A 27487-nucleotide genomic window follows, 5' to 3' on the forward strand; every position below is an offset into this window, starting at 1 on the left:
ATTATTTTTGTAGAAACTGTTTCATAAGCTCTATACTGAATAGTTGGAAATTATGTAATATTGTTTTATTGTAGGAATTAATTTCTCAGATTTCAATATGAAGCTCCTGGAAACAGTTTTTTACAAAGCAATTTTTGATAGAATTTTTTTATAATATTGTTTGGTCACATCCTTAAACTGAATACGATAAATTTTCAGGCTAATCTTTTATTACAAAAAGCCTCCTGTTCAAAAATGCTTAATTAAAAAACTGTTTCACAAAGTCTATAGTAGTTTTTTGAAATTATGTAATGCATAGAGAAAAATAGGAACATTTCAATATGAAGTTTGTGAAACAGTTTTTGAATTAAAAGCATTTTTGAACAGGACGCCGTTTGTAATAAAAAAAAAAGCTTAACAATGTGAGTTTTCATTAGAATCATTCAGTAGTTGTTTCACAATCACACTGTTACTGCCACGCGGATTTGTAAACAGACAGTAGGCTCTTCTGTGTGTGCTTTTTCCTTACCTTGGTCATGAGAAGAAATCGATTCTTGTTTGGAATCTGCCATATCAGCCCATCATGCACAAAACCTGCTGTAAAATACTTGTAGACATCCAGACTCTTGTATGCCTTAAGGTCCTTTCCAGTGTACGGAGATGGTGAATCGACGAGTTAATTATAAATGTCTGGATATGAGAGTTCAGGCAGGTCGACTGTTGCAAAATGCTCAGGTGATTTTAGCATGCTTCTCGGTAAAAGGTACGGATCCTTTGTGCCAACAAGGTTCAACTTCTCTCGGTAACGTTTTTTGGACTCTTCATCCAAATGCACAACTTCATTGGATAGCAAATCAGCCATAATTCGGATGAAATCGGTGAAAATGTAGCGCAGAAATCCAACTGAATCTGTACGAACACGTAGGAACGAGCTGACCGGTAGGGATGTGCGTATCGATCCTGTGGTATCGATATATCGATACTCACACGCTACTCATTTGGCATCACTTTTCTGAAAAAAGTATCGATATAAACCAAAAAACGGCGTGTGGGGGTGCAAGCATCACTTTCAGATGTTTTTGATGACTTACTTAACGTACTATGTGCTGGGACACCCCTGTACCTGGCAGAGTATAGAGCTGGCCCAGTCACGTGACAGGAGACAGCGAATGAGCGTCGTCAACGTGCAACACACACACAGCCAGCCGACAGCGATGCAGCCAGGCATATCCAGTGTTGTCCAATTGTTGACTTAAAACAGGCATTGTTTTTTTTGTTTTTTAGTAATGTTTACTGAATATTTTTGTTTAAATGATTATCCTAAATTCAAATAATTTCCACACAGGGGAATTTACTGTTAGTTGAAAATTCCTTGAGTATTTAAAACAAGATAAGAAAGAGATACAATTTGGAGATTCTTCATCTTTGCATTACAGTTTTATTTTTTTCCAAGAAAATCTTGAATATATGATTGAATGTGATTTTGGTTTTAATCTGTAACATGATTTCTTACATTTCGAAAACATTATCCTATTTCATATTTCATTAATTGCTAATTATATCATAAACTTTAAAAAATAACTGCAGCTTCTTGCTATTCGGATTTGACTGTTAATTGGAAAGCCCTAATATTTAATTATTATTATATATAATATATAGTTATTATTATATATAATATTTAATTTATTTTTCATATTTATGTTATTTATTAAAATTTTACTTTTATTATATATTGACCATAATAAATGTGGTATAAATGGTCTGTATTTGTCTTGTGATTTGTTTTAAATAATAACAATAGTAATAATATTTTTCACTGACAAAAAATTGCCAATAAGAAATTATTGGTGTCGGTATCGGTATCGATGAAAATGCAAGAAAAAGTATCGGTATCTTATCGAATCCTAAAAGTGGGGTATCGCCCATCCCTACGACAGGTTGACCGGCAAGATGGCGGCGTAACACAAAGTCACGTGATAAAACCACGTGACTGCAAAGCCTCTATATGGGTGAGGGCGGACCTACGTCACTTCCGCCTACCAATCCCCTAGCAACCGGGAATTCGTTGAAAACAAACCAGCTCACAGCGAACACAGCATTGCCAGAAAAGGCATTTAACGAGCGTTGTGGCTTGGAAGTTGGCGTTAAATCCTTCATTTACGCATTTTTACTTATTCGCATATCGTGTGAAAAAACGAAAATGTATTATTTGCGTCAGACTCGTCTCAGTAAACTTTAAAGCTTCTCAGGCTTAGCTTAGCTTGCTAGTTAGCTTAGCTTGCTAGTTAGCTTAGCCTGCGCGCTACTAAGAAAGAGACGCGGAAGTTATCAACAACTTTGTGTGAACACGCCGTACTTGTTGGAGCCCACGTCGAAGAAGAAGCGCTTGTTGTCCACAGTCATCGACGAGCCCTCCGGCAGCTCCGCGGGCTCCTCGTCCACGCCGTAATCGTCAATAAGTTTGGCCAAAGCGTCGCGGAACTCGATAAGTCCCTGCGCCGGAAGCGCGATGGTCTGACCCCAAGCCGGGCCCCCTGTTCACGGTCTGCCGGATCGTCAAGAACCGTCCCCGCTGGTTCTCTTTCAGGTCCATATAGTACTTCCGATTCTCCCGCACTAGGAACTCGCTTTTCAGGGCCCGCCGCGGCTCATCCTGCACCATGCCCGGGTTGCTGGGACCCAAATGGGCGCAGTGTTCGATGAAGTCCACCAAGTAGTCGCGGAACTCGACCGCCACCGACATAGACAGCGTGAGGCGGCTCTTGTTGCCACCGGCCCCGACTTCGGCTGCGAGCCATTTGTCTCGTCTCTGTGGGCTTTTATCACGCTTTGGCAGAACCAAATACAACCTTTGTTTTCCCTGTTTCCAGTTGTGGTTAGCACAACCAAAAACAACACAGTTTTTCGGCATTTTGGAGGCAGAATGACGGGTTTAACCAGCGTAGGTCGACAGGTTAAAGAGTAATGGCAACGGTTTGTTTTCAACGCCAGTCTGGTTGCTATGGCTCAAAGAACCCGTATGTAGCTCAGTTGTCCGGATGTCGGCCCTCACCCATAGAGATACGTGTAAAACAAACAAAATGTTTCCAACACTGGGCAGTTTGTGATTTTTTTCTTCTTAAACCACCGCGTCCCCTGTTGAGTCGGAGTGTACATGCAATCTAGGGATGTGCGTATCGAACCTGTGGTATCGATATATCGATACTCACACGCTACTCATTTGGCATCACTTTTCTGAAAAAAGTATCGATATAAACCAAAAAACGGCGTGTGGGGGGTGCAAGCATCACGTTCAGATGTTTTTGATGACTTACTTAACTTACTATGTGCTGGGACACCCCTGTACCTGGCAGAGTATAGAGCTGGCCCAGTCACGTGACAGGAAACAGCGAATGAGCGTCGTCAACGTGCAACACACACACAGCCAGCCGACAGCGATGCAGCCAGGCATATCCAGTGTCAGGCATTGTTTAATTTTTTTATTGAATATTTTTGTTTAAATGATTATCCTAAATTCAAATAATTTCCACACATGGGAATTTACTGTTAGTTGAAATTTGCTTGAGTATTTAAAACAAGATAAGAAAGAGATACAATTTGGAGATTCTTCATCTTTGCATTACAGTTTTATTTTTTTCCAAGAAAATCTTGAAATATATGATTGAATGTGATTTTGGTTTTAATCTGTAACATGATTTCTTTCATTTCGAAAACATTAGCCTATTTTATATTTCATTAATTGCTAATTATATGATCACAAACTTTAAAAAATAACTGCAGCTTCTTGCGATTCGGATTTGACAGTTAATTGGAAAGCCCTAATATCTAATTATTATTATATATAATATATAATTATTATTATATATAATATTTAATTTATTTTTCATATTTATGTTATTTATTTTAATTTTACTTTTATTATATATTGAGCATAATACATGTGATATAAATGGTCTGTATTTGTCTTGTGATTTGTCTTAAATAATAATAGTAATAATATTTTTGACTGACAAAAATTGCCAATAAGAAATTAATGGTATCGGTATCGGTATCGATGAAAATGCAAGAACAAGTATCGGTATCGTATCGAATCCTAAAAGTGTGGTATCGCCCATCCCTAATGCAATCTCTTTTTGGCCAATCACAAAGCACTTTACTGAGTCGAGTGAAGAAGTTACTGCGCATGTGCAAGGAAGTGGCGTGTGTTTGACGAGTGGACCGAAACCGTTTATTTGGTTTACAACCACGGTGAGATTGTTTTACATGTTTGTAGTATTTGAATGTGTATTTTTATCATGCTACATTTAATCATCTGCCCTACAATATACGTTAACTACAGCTGTAGCTCATCACGTTGATTGTGCCATGCTGTTTTCGTATGTAGCTGTTGTGATGCTGTTGAACTGGTTCCAGAGCCCTTGCTGTGCGTCGAAGTGAGTCCGACTATATCTAACCGGAACTTCTCCACCTCGCGCACTAGCTCAGGCTCCTTCCCCCCCAGCGAGGTGACGTTCCACGTCCCAAGAGCTAGCTTCTGTAGCCGACCGCCAAGTGCCCTGCCTTCGGCTGCCGCCCAGCTCACATTGCACCCGACCTCTATGGCCCCTGCTATGGGTGGTGAGCCCATTGGAGGGGGGGCCACGTTGCCTCTTCGGGCTGTGCCCGGCCGGGCCCCATGGGGACAGGCCCGGCCACCAGGCGCTCGCCATCGTGCCCCAACTCCGGGCCTGGCTCCAGAGGGGGGCCCCGGTGACCCGCGTCCGGGCGAGGGAAATCTGAGTCTCGGTTTTTGTATTTCAATAGAAGTCTTCGAGCTGCTCTTTGTCTGATCCCTCACCTAGGACCTGTTTGTCTTGGGAGACCCTACCAGGGGGCATGGAAGCCCCCGGACAACATAGCTCCTAGGATCATTGCTACCTCGGAGTCTTGTTCACGAGTGAGGGAAGAGTGGATCGTGAGATCGACAGGCGGATCGGTGCGGCGTCTTCAGTAATGCGGACGCTGTATCGATCCGTTGTGGTGAAGAAGGAGCTGAGCCGTAAGGCAAAGCTCTCAATTTACCGGTCGATCTACGTTCCCATCCACAACTATGGTCATGAGCTTTGGGTTATGACCGATAGGACAAGATCAAGGGTACAAGCGGCCGAAATGAGTTTCCTCCGCCGGGTGGCGGGGCTCTATCTTAGAGATAGGGTGAGAAGCTCTGTCATCCGGGGGGAGCTCAAAGTAAAGCCGCTGCTCCTCCACATCGAGCGGAGCCAGATGAGGTGGTTCGGGCATCTGGTCAGGATGCCACCCGAACGCCTCCCTAGGGAGGTGTTTAGGGCACGTCTGACCGGTAGGAGGCCACAGGGAAGACCCAGGACATGTTGGGAAGACTATGTCTCCCGGCTGGCCTGGGAACGCCTCAGGATCCCCCGGGAAGAGCTGGACGAAGTGGCTGGGGAGAGGGAAGTCTGGGCTTCCCTGCTTAGGCTGCTGCCCCCGCGACCCAACCTCGGATAAGCGGAAGAAGATGGATGTTGTGATGCTACATACTTATCATGCTAATTGTGTCTTTTTTAGTAGATACAATGGAAACACCAAGAGATGTACAGCCGCCAAAGCAGCAGCCAATGTTCTACATATGTGGCGGTAATGGACCAATTAACCGCTGCTTTTATTTGTTCTTTAATGTGCAGTAATGTATCATGTGCTTACCCGCAGAGTGCCACAAGGAAATCGAAATCAAAGCCCGTGATCCCATCCGGTGCAGAGAGTGCGGCTACAGGATCATGTACAAGAAGAGAACAAATAGATGTATCCTTTTACGTTATTGAACAATTTTTTGTTTTTTGAAGGGGGCATATTTTAAGAAAGACAGGCAGGGGTTGACAGCATCTTGCACCTCTATTTTTGTTTTGTACATAGAGGGGTTCGGATTTGTTATAAATTTCCCACAATGCATTGCTTTTGGCCATATTAAAAGGCTTAATTTTTGTCAACTGCCACAGTCGAGGTGGGAGAAATATCACTAGCTTTTATTGCATTCCTAAGTGTTTTTCTGGACAAACAGAAGCGGCTGAAAATATCAATTAACGGCAAAGGCGAGCATGGATAACTGCAATCAACTGATATGTGATGTGCTACGTCGACTTTGTGTTTGTTCGGATCATTTGATTTCCGGTCAATAAGAACATTTTGTAAGTAGAAATGAATTTAAAAAAAATGACAGCCCCACTTTGCATTAACTTGATGGGCTTGGTCTAAGAACTTTGATAGTAGTTGTATTGATAAAAAAACAGTACTCACTTCTCTTATCCGGACTGTTGCCTCTACATACAAAAGAAAATTAAGCAACATGAAAATATAATTCTCCCAATCCTGTCACAGTGCGCTGAGATGACCTTAGATTGGTTATTTGTGATTATCCAGGGTGTCAACTTGGATCGGATCTTTTTTGAGAGTGAATTACTCTAGCCTTGACAACACAATGTCCACTGGGTTTATAGAGATAAACACAAGCGTCACGAATGCATCCACAAAAGTGGTCATAGCTTTCTAGACTGTTAAAATTATAAAAGTCCCTCCAGCTGTAAAATGGGCTGGGTTAAAAAAATAAGTAGTTCACAAAGTCCAGGTATGAGATATCAGGGAAGATGTTGTCTCTGCTCCGCTGCGACTTGTTGCTCTTGTGCAGATCCTTGATGTTCTTGACAAGTAGGACTCTTGCTTCTGAACCCCATTCAGTTTGATGTAGATTTTGCAGTTGGCGCTCCAAGTTTCCTGAATTTTCTCCCGTTTCCTCAAGTCGCGTGCATTTTCAGCATTGCGAGGTGCTCGTTCATGTACACATTTGTGCCTTTTCAACTTTGTTCCCTGTCAGCAATGCTATTGTGGATTTCCTGTTGGCAAGCTTAATGATGGTGACTAGCATGGTGGTATTGCCTCTTCTATTCAGTGAGATGCATGCATCAATGATGTTAATATCAACATCAATTCCCTTTGATTGCAAAAAAGTTGACCAATTGTTGCTCTGTTGGCAGCGTCCATGTCGTCTGGTTCTCCTCTGTTGGCAACTGCTCTTGCATAGGATCGAGGTTTGATGCGTAGCCCTGTAATAATGTAATTCTGTCGTGTAAACTGATCCACGTCTTCTGCTGTTTTCCAAAACACTGTAATTCCCCAAATTGGTGATATCTTGTCTGGCATTGAACTGTTGTCTCAATGCAGCCATTTCCTCCCTAAAGTTCTTCAAAATCAGTGTTATTTAGTTGCAACTTTTGCCACAATGCGTCTATCTCTATTTTAATGTTCTACACAACACTGCTGTTGTCCCAATGGATGTTGTCTTGCTGCTTGGCATTCGACTGTCGCCGCAACGTTGCATTCTCCTCTTTCAGCTTCTCTACCTTCCGTTTTAATACTGTGTTGTCTTCAGTGAGAATCTTAATTTCCTCGCTGAACTTTCTAAATTCCATCATATCATTACATTATTTTCTGTCTGTTTCTGAGATCTGCAACATCTTTTTGTACACCATTGATAATCTGTTCCTGGCGATTGTCGACATTGCTTCATGTCTCATTTACATTGTTTTGTAGAGTTCCGCTAACGCTTTTTAAATATATAAATGGTTGATAGGCTAGTAAGGTAAAGTTTTGTACCTGACAAGTTTCGGCTACCTTGCTTCTGCAGCCTTCATCAGAGGTGTCACGTGATGTTAGCGTGACGTCGTCTGTTATGTGGATTTTTTTGTTATATGGATCACGTGACACCTCTGATGAAGGCTGCAGAAGCAAGGTAGCCGAAACTTGTCAGGTACAACACTTTACCTTACTAGCCTATATAAATCAACCATTTATATATACACATCAGTAGGCTAAATGAACCTCTTCAACATATAACGCTTTTTATGTTTGGTTCTACCTTTGGTAACTCTGTGTTGACGGCTTCTCGTGTTTGTTCAGCAGCGAAGTGAAGCTGTTGGTGTTGTTAACTCCTGCTGTGTTTTTCATGTACCTTGCACCAGCCAGAGCTGTGTCAGCCTTTCTTGTAGCTCGCTTGTGCGGTCAGAAGCGTTTAAAATATGTTCAACTCTTTGGTTTTGTTGTTAAGCTTTGGGTTGCTAGGCAACCAATTTGACCTAGCATTTGGCTAGTTAGCCCCCGGCTTTTCGGCACCTTCCGTTGGCTTACTTTAGTGAATTTGTGCCTCCCGCCGGGCAGAGTTTAAGTCGAAAATGTTAGCAAATTATAGTTTTTATTCAAATCTGCTGTACGAAACTTATCTCAACTGCATATAACATACAGTATATTTGAAGTTAGTTTTTAAAGTAACACATTAATTACTTTCCCTAGTAATGAGTTACATATATTAAATAGTAATTCCATTAGTAATTAAATTACTTTTTTGGTTAAGTAACAACTAACTATGATTACATTTTAAAATACTTTTCAGAACACTGGTTTTGATTGATTGAAACTTGTATTAGTAGATTGTACAGTACATATTCCGTACAATTGACCACTAAATGGTAACACCGGAATAAGTTTTTCAACTAGTTTAAGTTGGGTCCACGTTAATCAATTCATGGTAGTAACATTCATGTGGTGTAGAGTTTAAACATGTAAAGCGACTTTGGGTACTTAGAAAAGCGTTTTATAAATCCCAGGTATTATTATTATTATTAAGCCTAAACACTTTGCACATTTTGGTTTAAAATGCAGATATAAATCTTATATCGCTATTAAAGCCTAACAATACACAGATATCAGTCTTGGTCCATTCATACAATATATTACTTAAAGCCCCACTTAAGTACTTCCAGTTTTGGTTGATTTTGGCGGCCCTAGTGGACCAAATTAGTAGTGTTTTGCCAGAAGGAAAACCACATTTCCCATGAGGACTAGCGCATATTGCATCAAACTGACATGATGTCTGCTGTAATATTGGCAAAAATATTACATCTCTAATGGCTATGCTGACGTTAAATAGCAGACACTATCAAGAAACGATCTTGGTTTGCTCTACAAATATGATGCTACTACCAGAATGTATCGGGTTGGATGCAGGTCAGAAGCAAAGAAAGACTGGCTGGAGACTTTTTTCGAATGAAGTGGTGTGGAACTGCCAACTATCAAGGTAGTGGCTGCTACTACGCAAATTTCCGATAGCTGGCATTAGCATTTTGATTTGAGCATTGAAATTAACTTCCTAGTTTAGCAGGAACAGAGCCAAGGCAGCATTGGCCGAAATCCCTCATCTTTGAGCTCGACAGCGAGTGGAAGCCGGGGCAATTTTGATCCTGACAGTCCTTTTATCCGGATAGGCTTCATTTCTATTTTTTTGTCTCCTCAAGCAAAACTTTTTGTTTCTTTGGTTGTTTTGGTGCGTCGACCATGATAAATGCACATAGGCGTTCTTCTTTTTGTTTTCTGGTGGCACGGAGGCGTTCACATGGACTACTATCTTTTTAACGAATAAGAAAAGGGGGAGTGACGTATGCCGTAAAGCAAGTCAGCACATTTTTAGTTTTTTGTGTGGCAGGGTTCCTGCCACCCTCCAACGTTGCTAAATGCCAGTAAAAGTGATAGACACCCTCAGGCCATGACACAGGTGTCTATTTGTAAGTTGATGTATCGTTCCAAATGTTAAGAAAATATTTTATGAAGGTTGTATACTTACTTTGTGTTGTTTTACATGTTTGTTCGTTTTTTACCAAAAAAAATCTCCTCATTCTTAAGTCGCGGCAGCGCGTCACAATCAATTACATATAGGGGAAACACCGGGTGTTTATGCTCAAAGATCCACTATATGACAGGAGTGCTGTGCTTAATTTAGGAATCTGTTGCGAAAATAGTTTGTACTAAGCTCGCCAGATTTGGCCTGGTTAACAATAAATTGTATGCTTAAAATGTCATTTATATATGTTAACATGTCATATAAGCCTCTTTCCTTTACTCATTATTTACAGTGGTTGTTTTTGATGCCCGATGAAGCGGAGGAATGTTTTTGTGCTGTCTTTGTTGTTGGATTTGCTTTTGGGTTTTATTAAAACATAATTTTCACTGACCTTTTGTGTGTTTTGAGTGCAAATTGCCCCACAAATGTACAGTTTTTCCATTTCAGAGTGAATTTTTGAGGAACATACTGTATTTTTTCTTGGTTTTGCACCATGATTCTTAATGATTTTAACATACCAGTAAATCTATAGCCTTACATGAATGAAACTAACAATATATTTAAATGTGACAGAAACTATATTTTTGTGTAACACTTAAATAAACCGACCTCTGCCATTAAACATGAAGGCTTTCACATAGCTGCATGCTGTTGTCCCTCCCCCACAAGGGGGCATGTCCTAGCAGAAACCCCCATCCAGATGGAGCTGCTGCGGCTTTAAGAGCCGTAGAGGCTGGCAGAGAGGGAGGAAGTGCCAGGATACACTGCAGTGTAGCGATGGGGAACACGCAGGAGAAATCCCTCTTTAGTGGGGGAGGGGAATCCAGACTGGATCAGACTGCAGCCGAGAACAGGGGTAAATGCACGGAAGGGAAGGATCAAAGCGCTCCCGGCAAAGCGGTGGCCAATGGGACTGGGAGCATCCCAGCCACGGTAGGAGAGGAGCCCCGCTGCCCCGCAGTGGACACAAACCACCATGCCGGGTCTCTCCCGCCCCACCTGGCACGGATTAAGAATGAGGGCAATCAACTCTTCAAGCACGGCCAGTTTGGGGATGCGTTGGACAAGTACAGCCAGGCTATTGAGGGTTGTGCTGAAGCAGGTGGGAACACTTACTTCACTATTGACAATGTTCTGTGTTAAATTATATCATTGAACATGTGTTTCATGTCACGATTATTATATGATAAAGAAAAAGGCTTGTGTTTTTGATTCATCAAATATACACTGTCTGCAAAAACAATGTTTCTTAAACAAATAATTCTTACATGTTTCAAAAATATTTTTTCATTTCAATGACAAACATGACTTACAAAAGACTGCAAATGTAGTCTTTAATATAAACAAGAATGCATCATGTTTATTAAAGACTAAAGAGTCCATGTTTAAAAAAACAGACTGAAGAAGATTGCCTACAATGCTCAGAGGAACATGTACTTTAGAATCATCTATACCTGGCTTTCCACAAAAACATGCATGTTCTGGCCGGCCGAGCTCTAACCCTCTCGAGGATATCTGGGGTCACCTGGTGTCCTAGCAATAAAATCAAGCACAAGTTGTTTTATATAATCTGTTAAAATTAAACTAGAATCACATAATTATTGTCTTTGAATCACCTAATTTATCTGTCTACTCTACTCTGCACAGGCAGCGTGCAATGTGTACTGTGATGTGCAGAATCATGTTCGTCACCGAAATAGACATACCCTTTGATCTATGATGTATTTTCCCTGTTTGGGTGCTCTTGCTACTGGTCATTGCTGTTGGTGCTGTCCCAATCGGTACCCAGTCCGTCTGGCATCCTTGTTCTCTTGTATTTCCCTGGAAATGGAGAAACAGCTACATGTAATATGGATACCTCATTTACATTAATTATGAATACTTTTGGATTGGGCTTGAACTGTAATCCATTTGAACATTGATTAGGAAAACAAATCGAACCTGATCTTGATCGCCCTCCTCATCAGGCAAATCTAGTGCCATTGCCATTGGTTCATCCACCGCATCCGCCACTGATGCCGTAGTCGTACTGTCCATGATCTGATCTATTGTCTGTAAATGTACAAATGTACAATACTTTATATTATTGTCTATTGTAATCTATTGACAGTATTGACACTATTGAGAGTAATGTCAGTAAATGTACGATACTTTATACTGCAGAAGAACTTGACTAGAACTTGAAGCAATAATTATATGTAGACTATTTTATTGTTCATTTATTTCATTGTTCGTGGAGTAGTCCAGTGGTTCTCAAATGGGGGTACGAGTACCCTTGGGGATACTTGAAGGTATGCCAAGGGGTACGAGAGATTTTTTTTTAAATATTATAAAAATAGCAACAATTCAAAAATCCTTTATAAATATATTTATTGAATAATACTTCAACAAAATAAATGTTTAGAATTAAGTTCATGAATCCAGATGGATCTCTATTACAATCCCCAAAGAGGGCACTTTAAGTTGATGATTACTTCTATGTGTAGAAAACTTTATTTATAATTGAATCACTTGTTTATTTTTCAACAAGTTTTTAGTTATTTTTATATCTTTTTTTCCAAATAGTTCAAGAAAGACCACTACAAATGAGCAATATCTTGCACTGTTATACAATTTAATAAATCAGAAACTGATGACATAGTGCTGTATTTTTTTTCTTTTTTTCAACCAAAAATGCTTTGCTCTGATTAGGGGGTACTTTAATTAAAAAAATGTTCACAGGGGAAAATCACTGAAAAAAGGTTGAGAACCACTGGAGTAGTCTATGACTGTGTGTGTTAGTTTTGGTTGATTGATTGAGACTTTTATTAGTAGGTTGCACAGTGAAGTACATATTCCGTACAATTGACCACTAAATGGTAACACCCCAATAAGTTTTTCAACTTGTTTAAGTCGGGGTCCACTTAAATTGATTCATGATACAGATATATACTATCATATATATACTATCATCATAATACAGTCATCACACAAGATAATCACATTGAATTATTTACATTATTTACAATCCGGGGTGTGGGGGGGGTTTCAACAATTGAGAACAAAGAAATGGATATTGGAACAGTGTAGTCTGACTATGAAAACTGGAAATCAAGATTCTTACCCTCTTCCTTTCCCTTTTGGCAAATGCAGACCTCATGTGCACAGTCTGTCCGCTTGTGGAGGGGGTCGGGTGCTCCGGACTTGTCCGTGGTCTATCGAAAATAGTTGGCTTCGCACCTTTCTTCAGCACGAGTCGACGAGTGCTGATTCCCATTTCTGCCATTCGCAAGGGACCCTCTTCGAAACATGATCTTTCGAAATGTTCGCTGCATAATACACTGTACTTTGTATGTGTCGTCCAATCCAACCGTGTTCGCTTGACTTCTTTGTTCCATAGTAAAGCTTGGCCGCCATCTTTTGGGAAAAGAAACAATGAAACACCGGTTGTGTTTTGGTTTGTGTTGCTACATCCAGCAGCAACACACCGCTTCCCTACAACTCTCTTTTTTGCAGTCTCCATTGTTAATTGAACAAATTTCCAAAAGATTCACCAACACAGATGTCCTGAATACTGTGGAAATTAGCGATTAAAACAGAGCTGTTTAAATTGGGAGGGACCTATTCCAAGATGACGCGTTCAACTGCCTTCGTCACGCGCATACGTCATCATACCGCGACGTTTCAGCCGGATATTTCCCGGGAAATATTAAATGTCACTTTATAAGTTAACCCGGCCGTATTGGCATGTGTTGCAATGTTAAGTTTTTCCTTGCCCGTATGTGGGCTCTGTACCGAGGATGTCGTTGTGGCTTGTACAGCCCTTTGAGACACTTGTGATTTAGGGCTATATAAATAAACATTGATTGATTGATAAGATTTCATCATTGATATATAAACTATCAGACTGCGTGGTCGGTAGTAGTGGGTTTCAGTAGGCCTTTAAAGCCCAAACAATCCTTAATGTTTCAAAATCACACATGGTAGGTTGATGAAGGACTGACTGCCTTCAATGTCAACATAAATGCACAGACTCATTCAGAATTTTAAACAATCACAAAACAATGTACGGTTGTCCCTCGCCACATCAAACTTCAAATATTGCGGTTTCATCACATCAGTTTTTGTTTTTTTTAAACATACATTTTTGCCCTAAATTAAAAAATTGGCTACTGATTGGCTTAGTCGGAGGCAGCATTGTTGTCTAGGATTGAAAGAGTGTAAATGTGACTAAAGGGTGTTGTTTCATGTCTAAAGGGCTCTCGTAATGTTTAAAAATGTATTTAGATGGTCATAAACAGGTTTTTATGCTCTAGCTATGAAAATATTCAGTTGATTCCTACTACTTGGAAATTAATTTATCTCGGTCATGTCCGGAACCAATTAAAAGCGATAAACGAGGGGCGACTGTACATTATTATGTACATAATGTATGTATAGGTGACTAAATTTGTCATTGTTTTAAAATCACATACTGTATGTTTAGGTTTATGAATAACTAACTGCTCACAAAAGCATACTTTCGATTCTGTACAAAAATATGCATGTTTTTTTTTTTTTTTTTTTAAACCAAACAGTAAAGTTAATTAGGGACTAGATTGTCTTCAATGCTAACAAGTACTTAAAAAAAAAATCCAAAAAACATGCATGTGAAATGAGTTCTGTTCAAATTGGTGATTTGCACAGGTCAATCGCTATAGCTAACAGCTTCATGGTTGTTTGCTAATGTCTCTAAAAAAGTGGAGACGTCTTGCAGGTATCAGCAGCCCGCAGGACTTGTGCATCCTCTACTCCAACAGAGCCGCCTGCTACCTTAAGGACGGCAACAGCACCGACTGCATCCAAGACTGCACCAAGTACGTCTGGGAGTGAATGGGTGATGTATGAGACTCAAAACAGTGTTTGTCTGTGATTCTACTAGGGCCTTGGATCTGCAGCCTTACTCCTTGAAGCCCCTGCTGCGTAGAGCCATGGCATATGAGTCGTTGGAGCGCTACAGAAATGCTTACGTGGATTATAAAACCGTGCTGCAGATAGACACTGGGGTGCAGGCAGCCCACGACAGTGTGCACAGGTCAGGACAAGGTCAGGAGGTTAATCTAACAGGTAATATAATTAGTATTGTGTGTGCTCCATTTAGGATCACAAGGATGCTAATTGAGCAGGACGGGATGGTGTGGAGGGAGAAGCTTCCTGAGATTCCTGTGGTGCCGTTGTCGGTGCAGCAGGAACATTGGGAGAAGCCCGTCAGCATGGAGCAGGAGCGGGCACGGGCAGCCAGGGTGGCACAGGACGAAGGTACAGTAGGTGACGTCACACTTACGTACATTGTGAGTAACACAGCACATCTTACTCATCTCACCATATGAAATGTAACTTACTTTACCGAGTATTTATTTATTTATTTTTATTTGTATTGTGATTACTTATGGAGTATATTGTGAATAAATTGAGAACAGGAAGTGAACAAATGTTTTAGCAACTGTTATGTAAAAGAAAGGGGGTAGGATTAAATAATCTCTGCTTCTTCCTCTCCTTTTCAAACGTGTTGAAAATAGAAACTGGAAATTGTGATGTATCATGTTGTATGCATGTATGTTCGAAATAAACTCAAACTCAAACTCAAGTCAGTGAGTAAAACGCTGCGTGATGTGTGTAAAATTGTGCGTGCGTGCATGCGTGGCATCAATAATACATTGGGAAAGGAGCCACATTGTGCTGTCGTAATGGAACAATCCAGGTCATGTTTCCTGAAGGTTCATTACTCCTCTCTCTCTCTCTCATATATATATATATATATATATATATATATATATATATATATACTCTTGTAAAAAACATAATGTCATGGCTGTCTTGAGTTTCCAATAATTTCTACAACTCTTATTTCTTTGTGATAGAGCGATTGGAGCACATACTTGCTGATCACAAAAAACATTCATGAAGTTTGGTTCTTTTATGAATTTATTATGGGTCTACTGAAAATGCGACCAAATCTGCTGGGTCAAGTATACATTCAGCAATGTTAATATTTGGTTACGTGTCCCTTGGCAAGTTTCACTGCAATAAGGCGCTTTTGCTAGCCATACAAGCTCTGGCAAACTTCTGGTTGAATTTTTGACCACTCCTCTTGACAAAATTGGTGCAGTTCAGCTACATTTGTTGGTTTTCTGACATGGACTTGTTCCTTCAGCATTGTCCACATGTTCTCAATGGGGTTTAAGTCAAGACTTTGGGAAGGCCATTCTAAAACCTTAATTTTAGCCCATTCCTTTACCACTTTTGACATGTGTTTGGGGTCATTGTCCTGTTGGAACACCCAACTGTGCCCAAGACCCAACCTCCGGGCTGATGATTTTAGGTTGTCCTGAAAAATTTGGAGGTAATCCTCCTTTTTCATTGTCCCATTTACTCTCTGTAGAGCACCAGTTCCATTGGCAGCAAAACAGGCCCAGAGCATAATACTATACCACCACCATGCTTGACGGTAGGGATGGTGTTCCTGGGATTAAAGGCCTCACCTTTTCTCCTCAAAACATATTGTTGGGTATTGTGGCCAAAAAGCAACATTTTTGTTTCATCTGACCACAGAACTTTCCTGCAGAAGGTCTTATCTTTGTCCATGTGATCAGCAGCAAACTATAGACAAGCCTTAAGGTGTCGCTTCTGGAGCAAGGACTTCCTTCTTGCATGGTAGCCTCTGTCCATGGCGATACAAAACACGCTTGACTGTGGACACTTGACACCTGTGTTCCAGCAGCTTCCAATTCATTGCAGACCTGCTTTTTTGTGGTTCTCGGTTGACTCTTGAGCATCCTGACCAATTTCCACTCAGCAGCAGATGATACCTTGTGTTTTCTTCCTGATCGTGGCAGTGACAAAATGGTGCAATGCACTTTATACTTACAAACAATTGCCTGCACAGTTGCTCTTGGGACCTTAAGCTGCTTTGAAATGGCTCCAAGTGACTTTCCTGACTTGTTTAAGTCAATGATTCATTTTTTCAGATCTGTGCTGAGTTCCTTTGACTTTCCCATTGTTGCATTTGTAACGGAGTCTAATGCAACAATGCATTAGACTCCGTTACATCACATGAGCCCTATTTAAATGGGCTCAGAGAAGTCAACAGATGTCGTCAATCATAATCACTCACATGAAGTTAAGAGGCCATGCCATGAAGCTAATTTGATTTGATTGTAACTTTTCTACATCACCAAAATTGATAATGTATGTTGGTACATGTACTGTATACTTTTGACCTAGCAGATTTGGTCACCTTTTTAGTAGACCCATAATACATTCATAAAATAACCAAACTTCATTGTTTTTTGTGACAAACAATTATGTTACTCTATCACAAAAAAATAAGAGTTGTAGAAATGATTGGAAACTCAAGACAGCCATGACATTATGTCCTTCACAAGTGTATGTAACCTTTTGACTACGACTGTATATGTGTGTATGTATATTATTGATAATAATAGTATTGTCATCGAATGGTCTCCCATCCACAGTCAGACGAAAGGAGGCCCGCGTCAGTCTCCTCAAACAGGAAGGCAACGACCTGGTTAAGAGGGGTCACTTCCACGACGCAATGCACAAGTACACCGAATGTATCGCCATCAAACACGACGACTGCGCCCTCTACACAAACAGGTACACAAAATATGCATGTTTCAAAATCTACTTTACTAACATAGCATAGCATGTACCATAAAACATAAGGGTTCCTAAAATATTGGTTTGGGGTACCATGGGGGTGTCATGAGCAGCAGGAGAGATTTTCATTATTATGTTTACATTCTAGTATTCATGTTAGAATGATACACTAGCCTGCATCTAAGTGGCAAAAGTGCTCAATCTAATCCTATCCAGTAGAAGTAATAAGTGCATAGGGGAAGTGATGGAGTTTGTGAACGGGATGGAAAAACAATTGCAACTGTCGTCAGCAACATATATAAAGAATGTGAATTACACGATGTGTTGTACAGAAAATGTAATAAATATGACCAAGTTCTCAATAGTAATCCATTTCAGGGGGGTCACTGAAAATTTCTGTACCCTGGATGCAAGGCCATTGCTCGGGATTCTGTTTAAGAACATTTCTCAACGGGCTATTGCAAGGAATTTAGGGATTGCACTAAGGTCTGTAATATCATCAAAAGGTTCAGAGAATCTGGAGAAATCACTGCACGTAACATTGAAAGTCCGTGACCTTAGATCTCTCAGGCGGTACTGCATCAACAACCGACAAGTCTAAGTCATCAGTGTGTAAAGGATATCACCACATGGTCTCAGGAACACTTCATAAAACCACTGTCAGTAACTACAGTTGGTCGCTACCTCTGTAAATGCAAGTTAAAACTGGGCCCAAGCTCATCTAAGATGGACTGATGCAAAGTGTAAAAGTGTTCTGTGGTCTGACGAGTCCACATTTCAAATAGTTTTTGGAAACTGTGGACATTGTGTCCTCTGGAACAAAGAGGAAAAGAACCATCCGAATTGTTATAGGAGCAAAGTTCAAAAGCCAGCATCTGTGATGGTATGGGGGTGTATTAGTGCCCAAGGCATGGGTAACTTACACATCTGTGAAGGCACCATTAATGCTGAAAGGTACAGGTTTTGGAGCAACATATGTTGCCCTCCAAGCAACGTTATCATGGACGCCCCTGTTTATTTAGCAAGACAATGCCAAGCCACGTGTTACAACAGCGTGGATTTATAGTAAAAGAGTGTGGGTACTAGACTGGCCTGCCTGTAGTGCAGATCTGTCTCCCATTGAAAATGTGTGGCGCGTTAAGCGTAAAATACCACAACGGACTGTTGAACAACTTAAGCTTGTACATCAAGCAAGAATGGGAAATAATTCCACCTAAAAAGCTTCAAAAATTGGTCTCAGTTCCCAAACGTTTACTGAGTGTTGTTAAAAGGAAAGGCCATGTAACACAGTGGTAAAAATGTCTCTGTGTTGACAATTTTGCAATGTGTTGCTGCCATTAAATTCTAAGTTAATGATTTGCAAAAAAAAAAAAATACTTTTCTCAATTCGAACATTAAAACCTTGTCTTTGCAGTCTATTCAATTTCAGTTGAAAAGGATTTGCAAATCATTGTATTCTGTTTTTATTTACGAATTACACAACGTGCCAACTTCACTGGTTTTGTATATCAATTATGTAATATTGTCTTATTCTCATTTAACTGATTTGCAACAAATTATTACACCTTTGATTGCAAATACATGTTCAATTAACCATTCAACACATAGGTATAGCTGGTATTTTATTGTATTTAACAATCAAACACTGATACGCAAAAAAAAAGTGTCCTGGCTCAAGATAGCCCACAGGTAAATATGTAGTATTTAACTTAAATGTGCAAGAAAAACAAAGAGCACATGTAATACGTTCTTATAAAACAAATATAAAAAATCAACAACAAGGCTCATCTGAGCTCAGTTTAAATTGAATTATAAAAATGAAGCATATAGTTTGCTATTATATGATTTGAAATAGCCAAGGTGTTGATTAATGTCACTGCCAGTGGTGCAGCAGTTCACCAATAAATCACTCATTCACCATCAAAGGCATCATTAGCCAGCTGGGTGTGGGCGTTGGATGTGGGGGTGAAACTCAGATGAAGCAGCCACTGCTGACTCTGGTGCAGCAGAGCATGAAGGTTATTGTTCCATTATATATACAGTGGGTACGAAAAGTATTCTGACCCATTTAAAATGTTTCACTCTTTGGTTTATTGCAGCCATTTACTAAAATCCAAAAAGTTAATTTTATTTCTCATTAATGTACACGCAGCACAGCATCTTGACAAAAAAAAACCAAAAATGTAGACATTTTTGCAAATGTATTAAAAATAAAAAACAAATTACATGTACATAAATATTCAGACACTTTGCGCATTACTTTGTTGACGCACCTTTGGCAGCAATTACAGCTTCAAGTATTTTTGAATACGATGCTACAGGTTTGGCACACCTACAGTTAGGTCCATGAATATTTGGACATTGACACAATTGTCAGTATTCCAGCTCTGTACAACACCGCAATGGATTTGAAATGAAACAATCGAGATGTACTTTAAGTGTACACTCTGAGCTTTAATTTGAGGGTATTTACATCCAAATCAGGTGAACGGTGTAGGAACTACAACACATTTTATATGTGCCTTCCACTTTTTAAGGGACCAAAAGTCATTGGACAAACTAACAATCATAAATCAAATTGTCACTTTTTAATACTTTGTTGCAAATCTTTTGCAGTCATTGACAGCCTGAAGTGTGGAACACATAGACATCACCAGACGCTGGGTTTGGTCCATGGTGATGCTCTGCCGGGCCTCTGTTGCAGCGGTCTTCACTTCCTGCTTGTTCTTTGGGCATTTTCCCTTCAGTTTTGTCTTCAGCAAGTGAAATTCATGCTCAATCAAATTCAGGTCAGGTGATTGACTTGGCCATTGCAGAACATTCCATTTCTTTGCCTTAAAAAACTATTTGGTTGCTTTCGCAGTATGCTTCGGGTCATTGTCCATCTGCACTGTGAAGCACCGTCCAATGAGTTTTGAAGCATTTGGCTGAATATGAGCAGATAATATTGCCCGAAACACTTCAGAATTCATTCTGCTGCTTTTGTCAGCGGTCACATCATCAATAAATATAAGAGATCCAGTTCCACTGGCAGCCATGCATGCCACTACCACCACCATGCTTCACTGATGAGGTGGTATGCTTTGGATCTTGAGCAGTTCCTTGCCTTCTCCATACTCTTCTTTTTCCATCATTCTGCTACAAGTTGATCTTTGTCTCATCTGTCCATAAGATGTTGTTCCAGAACTGCACAGGCTCTTTTACATGTTTCTTGGCAAACTCTAATCTGGCCTTCCTGTTTTTGAGGCTCACCAATGGTTTACGCCTTGTGATGAAGCCTCTGTATTTTCTCTGGTGAAGTATTCTCTTAATTGTTGACTTGGACACAGATACATCTACCTCCTGGAGAGTTTTCTTCATCTGGCCAACTGTTGTGAAGGGCTTTTTCTTGACAATGGAAGGTATTTGTCTGTCATCCACCACACTTGTTTTCCGTGGTCTTCCAGGTCTTTGGTGTTGCTGAGCTTAGCAGTGCGTTCTCTCTTTTTAAGAATGTACCAAACAGTTGATTTGGCCACACCTCATGTTTTTGCTATCTCTCTGATGGCTTTGTTTTGATTTTTCAGCCTAATGATGGCTTGCTTCACTGATAGTGACAGCTCTTTGGACTTCATATTGAGAGATGACCTCCCCAGATTCCAAACTAATATACCACACTTGAAATGACATCTAGGCCTTTTATCTGCTCTTTGTAAATGAAATAAATGAGAGAAAAAACCAAGGGAATAACACACACCTGGCCATGGAACAGCTGAGTAGCCAATTGTCCAATTACTTTTGGTCCCTTAAAAAGTGGAAGGCACATATAAAATGTGTTATAATTCCTACACCGTTCACCTGATTTGGATGTAAATACCCTCAAATTAAAGCTCAAAGTCTGCACTTAAAGCACATCTTGATTTATTAATTTCAAATCCATTGTGGTGTTGTACAGAGCTGGAATACTGAAAATTGTGCCAATGTCCAAATATTTGTGGACCTAACTGTATCTTTGGGCAGTTTTGCCCATTCCGCTTTGCAGTACCTTTTCAACTCCCATCAAATTGGATGGGAAGCGTTGGTTTTCATCCAGGATGTCTCTGTATATTGCTGCATTTATCTTTTCTACTATCCTGGCAGTTTTCCCTGTTCCTGCCGCTGAAAAGCATCCCCACAGCATATGCTACCACCACCATGCTTCACTGTCGGGATGATGGTATTGGCCTGGTGGTGAGCCATGCTTGGTTTCATTCAAACATGATGTCTGGCATTTACGCCAAAGACTTCAAGCTTTGTCTCATCAGACCAGATAATTTGTTTTTTCATGGTCTGAGAGTCTTTCAGGTACATTTTGACAAACTTTTTACTCAGAATTGGCTTTCGTCTGGCCACGTTACCATACAGGCCTGGTGGGTCGTTTGCTGCAGAGATGGTTGTCCTTCTAGAAGGTTCTCCTCTCTCCACAGAGAAATGCCGTAGATCTGACAGAGTGACCATCGGGTCACCTCCCTGACTGGACTAAGATGAATGCAGCAATGTACAGAGACATCCTGGATGAAAACCAGCGCTTCCTATCCAATCTGATGGAGCTTGAGAGGTGCTACAAAGAGGAATGGGCGAAATTGCCCAAAGATAGGTGTGCCAAGCTTGTAAATTCAAAAAGGTTTGAGGCTCTAATTTCTGCCAGAGGTGCGTCAAAGAAGTATTGAGCAAAGGGGTTGAGTTTTTAATTTTTAATAAATTGGCAAAACAATTCTACATTTCTGTTTTCTGTAAAGATGAGTGTGTTGTGCTCGTAGCGTGAAAGATAAACAACTTGACGTGTAGTTGACACACAAAAACGTGTGCGTCGTTTATTCATAAAAGCACAAGCAAGAATGAACGCTTTCATCACAAACACTCAAATATCGTGGGAACAACAAACCCCCACCTTTATGAGAATCTACTGACGGCCACTTAAAGGGGCCGCGCCGGATTACTCGCTCTTAACTGCACACAAAGAACAACATTGTCATGTACACAATAGAACAGTACGGTGAATGATGATGACAAAGTCAAATAACAGGTGTGGTGAATTATGTCCTAAATCAACCGCTACACACGTCCCCCCAGAATTCGCCATCACAAAGGAAAACAAACTGTCAATGGACAGGGGCACGGACGGGCCGACCAGACCGGGTGCGCCGGACTGGTACAAACGCCGGGGAGTCAGTAGGGGGGACCGGAAAGGTACCTGTACCGTCTAAGGTCCCGGGGGCCTGCGTAGAAGGATGCATAACATTATTATGGGGCCTAGGTAGAGCGGGCGGGGTACGGCCGTGGTAACCGGCTGACTAAGATCCAAGTGGGCCGCTTTCAGCCGGTCCACCGTGATCTTTTCAGACCGACCCCCGATGTCCAACAGAAAATGCTTATCTCCGCTCTCTAGGACGCGAAATGGCCCATCGTAAGGAGGCTGCAGGGGACCGCGGTGGGCGTCGTGGCGGACAAAAACAAACGCTGCTCCCCTCAAGGAAGCGGGAACATGAGACGGCATAAGGCCGTGTTGAGAAGTGGGGATGGGGGCAAAACTCTTGGCAGCATCGAGGAGAGCAGCTCGCTGCTTACTGGCGGACCAAGGTGCCGTCGTGCTAGGAATAAAGTCACCTGGCACCCGCAGGGGCTGGCCATACACCAACTCTGCCGAGGAAGATTGCAAGTCTTCCTTGGGGGCAGTCCGAAGCCCCAGCATCACCCAAGGGAGCTTGTCTACCCAAGCGCTGCCTTCATGGACCTGTGAAATTGCTCACACATACCATTGGCCTGCGGGTGATACGCCGTCGTGTGGTGGAGTTTCACTCCCAAGCTCTCGGCGACAGCGGCCCAGAGCTCAGAAGTGAACTGAGAGCCCCGGTCGGATGATATGTCCGATGGGGTACCGAAACGGGCAACCCACGTACCAATGAACGCGCGCGCCACCTCCGCGGAGGTGGCGGACGTCAGAGGTACTGCCTCCGGCCAGCGTGTGGTCCTGTCGACTATCGTGAGGAGGTATGTGCAGCCGCGTGAGGATGGGAGAGGCCCGACCAGGTCCACATTGACATGGTCAAAACGGCGCTCCGGAACCGTAAACGGTGCCAGTGGGGCCCGCGTGTGGCAGTGCACTTTTGAGCGCTGGCCTGCCACACATGTGGAAGCCCAGTCCCTAACGTCTTTCTTCAGGCCACGCCAGACAAATTTTGCAGCAACCAGCCGCTGGGAAGCTTTCCTCCCAGGGTGGGAAAGGCCGTGGATGGAGTCGAACACGCGTCGCCTCCGAATGGCGGGCACAAGGGGCCGTGGCCGACCGGCAGCGACGTCACAAAGGAGCGTAACCCCTGTGTCCTCAAATGGGACCTCAGACAACCGTAACCCTGTGGCTGCAGCCTTCAGAGCTTGGATGTCCGGGTCGTCGGCCTGGTCAACTGCCATTTGTGCAAAATCGAGCCCCACATGGACAGCGCTCACGACGGCTCGGGAAAGGCAATCAGCGACGACATTGCTCTTACCAGCAAGGTGCTGGATGTCCGTCGTGAACTCTGAGACGTAGGAGAGGTTCTTCTGTTGCCGAGCCGACCACGGTTCAGCCGTCTTGGCCATCGCGAAAGTGAGGGGTTTGTGGTCCACAAAAGCTGGGAAAGGCCGGCCTTCAAGCAACGAACGGAAATGGCGTATGGCCAGATAGAGGCCAAGGAGCTCACGGTCAAAAGTGCTATATTTCCGCTCGCAGGGGCGCAACTGCCTGCTAAAGAAAGCCATAGGTTGCCAAGTGCCACCCGCCCACTGCTCATGCACTGCACCTACAGCATAATCTGACGCGTCCGTGGTGATTGCAATAGGAGCATCGGGTAATGGGTGTGCCAGCAGGGTAGCGTTAGCGAGAGCAGACTTGACCCCCAAAAAAGCACTGTGCCGCGCGTCAGACCAGTCTACCATGTGCTTGGGAGCAGCTCCTTTAAGAGCATCATACAGCGGCCGCATGAGGTCAGCTGCCCGGGGAATAAACGATGGTAAAAATTTACCATGCCAAGGAACTCCTGAAGAGCCTTAACTGTGAGTGGGCGGGGGAAGTTTGCGACGGCAGCAACCTTCGCTGGGAGGGGAACTGCCCCGCACTCCGTGACACGATGTCCGAGGAAGTCGATAACAGACAACCCTGACTGGCACTTAGCTGGGTTGACAATGAGCCCGTGTTGGCTAAGGCGCTGAAAAAGGGACCTGAGGTGGGTCACATGCTCGGCCTGAGAGGTGCTCGCGACCAGGATATCGTCCAAATAGACAAATAGAAACGGCAAATCACGTAAAACAGAGTCCATCAACCGCTGGAAAGTCTGTGCGGCACTCTTAAGGCCAAAAGGCATACGTAAAAATTCAAACAGTCCAAATGGGGTGATGACCGCTGTCTTCGGGATATCAGAGGGGTGGACCGGCACCTGATGATAGCCCCGGACGAGAGCTACCTTAGAAAACACAGTTTTCCCAGCGAGGTTGGCGGAAAAATCTTGTATGTGGGGGACCGGATAACGGTCCGGGGTAGTCGCGTCGTTGAGTCTGCGGTAATCACCGCATGGCCGCCAACCACCTCCGGGCTTCTCCACCATGTGGAGGGGCGACGCCCACGGGCTGTCTGAGCAGCGAATGATCCCGAGGCGTTCCATGGTCTCGAATTCAGCTCTAGCGATGGAGAGCTTAGCGGGGTCCAGGCGCCGGGCTCGTGCGTGCACAGGGGGGCCTGTGGTGGCAATGTGGTGTTCCACACCATGCTTGGCGGTAGATGACGAGAATGTGGGCTGCGCCAGGGTGGGGAACTCAGCGAGGAGGCGCAGAAAAACGTCTGCGGTGGGTAGCATGCTGGAAAGCCTGATGGAGTTCGTCGCGCTGAGACTGCACTTGTACGAGCAGAACGTAATCGCATCCACCAAACGCCTGTTTTTTACATCCACAAGAAGGCCGAAAGCACAGAGAAAATCTGCACCGATGAGCGTCACCGTCACTTTAGCAGTCACAAAGTTCCAACTGAAACGCTGTCCACCAAAACACAGTTCCACGTACCGTATTCCATAAGTGCGGATAGGGCTGCCATTGGCCGCTTCCATGGGGGGGGCCATGTGACTCAGACAGCATGTCCAACCTTGATGCTGGCAGGACGCTCCTCTGCGCGCCGGTGTCACACAGGAACCGTCGTCCAGAGAGGGAGTCCTGGATGAAGAGCAGCCTGCCAGTACTGCCGACGCTCATGGCCACTGCTGAGCGCCGGCCCCGGCGTTTCCCGGCGGCGGTCCACGAAAACTGCACGGGGGACGGCACCGCCTAGCTTTGGTCCCGAACTTTGCGTGGAAAAAACATAGTCTAGAATCCGGTTGCCGCCTGGGGGGCGCAGCAGCAGCAGCGAGAGTGGATGAATCTGCCACAGGTTTTTCTGTCTCAGCCAAAAGGAATGCAGCCACATAGGCCGGTTGGGAAGCTAAAAAAAACTTATCAGCTTCAGCAGCTAGTTCGCGGCAGTCCAAAATGGTGGTGTTGGCTAAAGCAACCCGCACCTGAGTAGGCAGGAGTCTCAGGAAATACTGCATGAAGAAGAATCCAGGTCTGTGCTCACCTAAGAGTCCTAGCATGTTGTTCATTAGTTCAGAGGGCTTGCAATCGCCAAGCCCCTGCAACGAAAAAAGGCGGTTAGCTCGCTCCGCGTCGGAAAGATGAAATGTCTGTAAGAGGAGAGCCTTCAACGTGCGGTACTTGTTCCTCTCCGGTGGGTGCGTAATGACGTTAACCACTTTGGTCGCCATCGCGCTGCCGAGGGAGGACACGACATAATAAATCTTAGTGTCGTCCTCGGTGATACCACGCAGGGCGAACTGTGCCTCCGCCTGGGCAAACCATGCGGTCGTGGAAGTTTCCCAGAACTCGGGCAGCTTTAGAGAAACCGCATTCGCCGTCATGGTCGATAAGAATCACTGAATCCGTTCAGTGAAGCGTCGGGGTCACCAGTGTTGTGCTCGTAGCGTGAAAGATAAACAACTTGACGTGTAGTTGACACACAAAAACGTGTGCGTCGTTTATTCATAAAAGCACAAGCAAGTAGGGATGTGCGTATCGATCCTGTGGTATCGATATATCGATACTCACACGCTACTCATTTGGCATCACTTTTCTTAAAAAAGTATCGATATAAACCAAAAAACGGCGTGTGGGGGGTGCAAGCATCACTTTCAGATGTTTTTGATTACTTACTTAACTTACTATGTGCGGGGACACCCCTGTACCTGGTAGAGTATAGAGCTGGCCCAGTCACGTGACAGGAGACAGCGAATGAGCGTCGTCAACGTGCAACACACACACAGCCAGCCGACAGCGATGCAGCCAGGCATATCCAGTGTTGTTCAATTGTTGACTTAAAACAGGCATTGTTGTTTTTGTTTTTTTAGTAATGTTTACTGAATATTTTTGTTTAAATGATTATCCTAAATTCAAATAATTTCCACACAGGGGAATTTACTGTTAGTTGAAAATTGCTTGAGTATTTAAAACAAGATAAGAAAGAGATACAATTTGGAGATTCTTCATCTTTGCATTACAGTTTTATTTTTTTCCAAGAAAATCTTGAATATATGATTGAATGTGATTTTGGTTTTAATCTGTAACATGATTTCTTACATTTCGAAAACACTAGCCTATTTCCTATTTCATTAATTGCTAATTATATCACAAACTTTAAAAAATAACTGCAGCTTCTTACAATTCGGATTTGACTGTTAATTGGAAAGCCCTAATATTTAATTATTATTATATATAATATATAGTTATTATTATATATAATATTTAATTTATTTTTCATATTTATGTTATTTATTTTAATTTTACTTTTATTATATATTGACCATAATAAATGTGGTATAAATGGTCTGTATTTGTCTTGTGATTTGTCTTAAATAATAACAATAGTAATAATATTTTTGACTGACAAAAAATTGCCAATAAGAAATTATTGGTATCGGTATCGATGAAAATGCAAGAAAAAGTATCGGTATCGTATCGAATCCTAAAAGTGTGGTATCGCCCATCCCTACAAGCAAGAATGAACGCTTTCATCACAAACACTCAAATATCGCGGGAACAACAAACCCCCACCTTTGTGAGAATCTACTGACGGCCACTTAAAGGGGCCGCGCCGAATTACTCGCTCTTAACTGCACACAAAGAACAACATTGTCA

General features: G+C 42.5%; 2 protein-coding genes and 1 pseudogene across 4 annotated transcripts in view; 2 read left to right on the forward strand and 1 right to left on the reverse strand.

Annotated features, from left to right (window-relative positions):
- Window positions 1-2328: 2328 nt before the first annotated feature.
- LOC133649957 (transcriptional activator protein Pur-alpha-like) lies at window positions 2329-2722 on the reverse strand (annotated as a pseudogene).
- A 1354-nt stretch (window positions 2723-4076) lies between these two features.
- LOC133650874 (DNA-directed RNA polymerases I, II, and III subunit RPABC4) lies at window positions 4077-10030 on the forward strand. 3 transcript variants are annotated; one of them, XM_062048602.1, is made up of 4 exons: window positions 4077-4227; window positions 5545-5613; window positions 5686-5778; window positions 9933-10030. In XM_062048602.1, exons 2-4 carry the CDS (start codon window positions 5553-5555, stop codon window positions 9953-9955), a joined length of 177 nt encoding a protein of 58 aa, XP_061904586.1. In that variant the 5' UTR covers window positions 4077-4227; window positions 5545-5552; the 3' UTR covers window positions 9956-10030. The 3 variants fall into 3 exon arrangements, with proteins under 3 accessions (XP_061904586.1, XP_061904588.1, XP_061904587.1); XM_062048604.1 differs by having other exon boundaries at window positions 4099-4227; window positions 5548-5613; XM_062048603.1 differs by lacking the exon at window positions 4077-4227 and adding an exon at window positions 4240-4412.
- Window positions 10031-10032: 2 nt separating this feature from the next.
- The window catches only part of LOC133650873 (sperm-associated antigen 1A-like), a 31258-nt gene continuing 13803 nt past the window's right edge, over window positions 10033-27487 (forward strand). Inside the window, exons 1-5 of the mRNA XM_062048601.1 lie at window positions 10033-10742; window positions 14376-14475; window positions 14541-14693; window positions 14760-14917; window positions 17134-17275. Coding sequence (XP_061904585.1) covers window positions 10286-10742; window positions 14376-14475; window positions 14541-14693; window positions 14760-14917; window positions 17134-17275 — 1010 coding nt within the window. The 5' untranslated portion in view covers window positions 10033-10285. The remainder of the gene's footprint in view (window positions 10743-14375; window positions 14476-14540; window positions 14694-14759; window positions 14918-17133; window positions 17276-27487) is intronic.

The sequence above is a fragment of the Entelurus aequoreus genome, linkage group LG05 (genome assembly GCF_033978785.1).
Source record: "Entelurus aequoreus isolate RoL-2023_Sb linkage group LG05, RoL_Eaeq_v1.1, whole genome shotgun sequence".
In the NCBI taxonomy this organism is placed as follows: Eukaryota; Metazoa; Chordata; class Actinopteri; order Syngnathiformes; family Syngnathidae; genus Entelurus; species Entelurus aequoreus.

What these genes read in the sequence shown, in the direction of transcription:
- LOC133650874 (XM_062048602.1), top strand. Translation starts at nt 5,553, where the DNA reads ATGGAAACACCAAGAGATGTACAGCCGCCAAAGCAGCAGCCAATGTTC. An exon ending in AATGTTCTACATATGTGGCG is followed by an intron (nt 5,614 to 5,685) that starts GTAATGGACCAA and finishes GCTTACCCGCAG; the next exon opens with AGTGCCACAAGGAAATCGAA. An exon ending in CAAGAAGAGAACAAATAGAT is followed by an intron (nt 5,779 to 9,932) that starts GTATCCTTTTAC and finishes CATTATTTACAG; the next exon opens with TGGTTGTTTTTGATGCCCGA.